General features: G+C 35.2%; 1 protein-coding gene across 1 annotated transcript; it reads right to left on the reverse strand.

Moving 5' to 3' along the window:
* Positions 1 to 331: 331 nt before the first annotated feature.
* Positions 332 to 928, reverse strand: LOC127136117 (uncharacterized). The gene has a single exon (XM_051062714.1). The coding sequence runs from the start codon at positions 926 to 928 to the stop codon at positions 332 to 334; it is 597 nt and encodes a 198-aa protein (XP_050918671.1).
* Between the last annotated feature and the right edge of the window lie 1,117 nt (positions 929 to 2,045).

Below are 2,045 nucleotides of genomic sequence, written 5' to 3' on the forward strand. Positions count from 1 at the left end.
ATGTTGGACTGAACTGGGTGAACAATTACTTGTGTTATTTACTGCACTTACTGTTAAGTTCTGCATTATCCCTGTCTGTGCAGAATTGGATGTCATAACAATCAGTGTGACATCCAAAGTCTGATAACTAGAATTTCACTTTTTCTAGTCGTGGTTTTTGACTTGGGCTTTCCACACATGTGTTTATCATGACTACTTGATAGTTACTTCCCTTTTCTCCATCTTGCTTCCTGTTTTCAAGCACATTCAAAGTTATTTCATTATCATAAGTTTTTAAAGTGAGTACACTTTTTTCCACTTCAATATTGCATCGACTTGTAAGCAATAATGGTCAACCAAGAATGATCAGTGTATTTTCATCCTCAGGCATGTCCATGATCACAAAATCAACAGGAAAACTAAATTCATCTATTATCACCAGGTTGTCTTCCACTATCTCATATGCATGCTTTATGGAGTGATATGCAAATTTTAGATTTGTCCATGTATTATTGGCCTTTCCAATACCAAGTTTTTGATAGATGAACAACGACATCACGCTCACACTAGCTCCCGAATCAATCAAAACCTTCTTGAAAGTTCTGTCTTCTATAGTATATGGGATTGTGACAACTCCAGGATCTTTTTGTTTGGTGGGGATTTTCCTACCTTGTGACACTGCACTACACTTCTCAATAAATGTTATTGGCTTATCTCCCATTGTTCTCTTTTTAGAGATTATGTCCTTCATGAATTTTTGGTACATGGGAATTTGCTCTAGTTCTTCAAAGAAAGGAATATTGATTTCCAGCTTTTTGAAAATTTCAAGAAATTTCTCAAAATTGTTCTTATTTAGATCCTTTTTCTTCATCCTTTGATAATAACGTAGCTTGATCTCCGGTTTGGCCTCTTTTTTATTTTTATCTTCAATAGGATTTTTAGGTGGCATAACTTCTTATGGTTCTTTCTTATTTTCTCTCACTTCCAGATCTACCTCTATGAAATGATCATCGTTGCCCTTTCTTCTTCATCTTTAGCAACTTTCAGACTTCTTGATGTGACAATATTAAGATTCTCATTATTTTTTGGTATTGTTGCACTCGGAAGGGTGCTTTGAGCTTGCACAGAGAGTTGTTAGGCTATATGACCTACTTGAACTTCTAGGTTCTTAATGGATGTTGTGGTGTTCCTCTGATTTTTCCTTGTCTCTCCTAAAATTGGGAATTCTGAGCAACCATCTTTTTAATATCTATTTCCCAATCTGCTTTATGAGGGACTTGGTGTTGTTGAAATTGCTGATTATACTGATACTCCAGGTTGTTATAGTATTGTAGAGGACCTTGATTTGGAATATTCCCTTGCTGATCTTTCTAGGAAAAGTTTGGATGATTTTTCCATCTTGGATTATAGGTGTTACAATAAGGGTTGTTTTGCTGGAGATAATTAATTTCTTCTACACATTGAAGATGTACAACATAATACATTGAAAAATTAGGACATCTGCAAAATTTATAACTAACTGTCGGAGCTTGTTGGACTTGAGATACCTATTGAGTACCTACATTTAAGGCCTTATGTCTCTTTTCAACTTCAGTTGCCACCTGATCTTCTAACTTAACAGTATGTGTATCCAGTTTCAAATCAATTACCCCTTCTTGTTTACTTGTGCATCAATTATACAACTCCAAATGTCCATTTGTAGTGATAGCCTCAATAATTTTCTTGATACCAGTCGATATTGTAAAATTTGATAAGCCACCAGCAGGTGTATCAGTAAATTGTTTGGTCTTCAATCTAAGCTCATTAACAAACATTTGCATATGTTCAGTTTGATCTAAATTATGTGTAGGACATGCAACCAAAAGCCACTTGAATCTTTTATATGCATCACCCTGTGATTCACCTTCCCTCTGCTTAAAATTGAGGTTTTCATATCTTTTTATTAGGAACACTGAAGTTGGAAAATATTCATTCAGAAAAGTTGTTTCCACCTCTTCCCAAGTAGTGATACTTCCAGTGAGAAGTGAGTAAAAGCATTTTTCGACGTCTTCAGCTAAAGTGAAGGG

The sequence above is a fragment of the Lathyrus oleraceus genome, chromosome 4 (assembly GCF_024323335.1).
Source record: "Lathyrus oleraceus cultivar Zhongwan6 chromosome 4, CAAS_Psat_ZW6_1.0, whole genome shotgun sequence".
Lineage (NCBI taxonomy): Eukaryota > Viridiplantae > Streptophyta > Magnoliopsida > Fabales > Fabaceae > Lathyrus > Lathyrus oleraceus.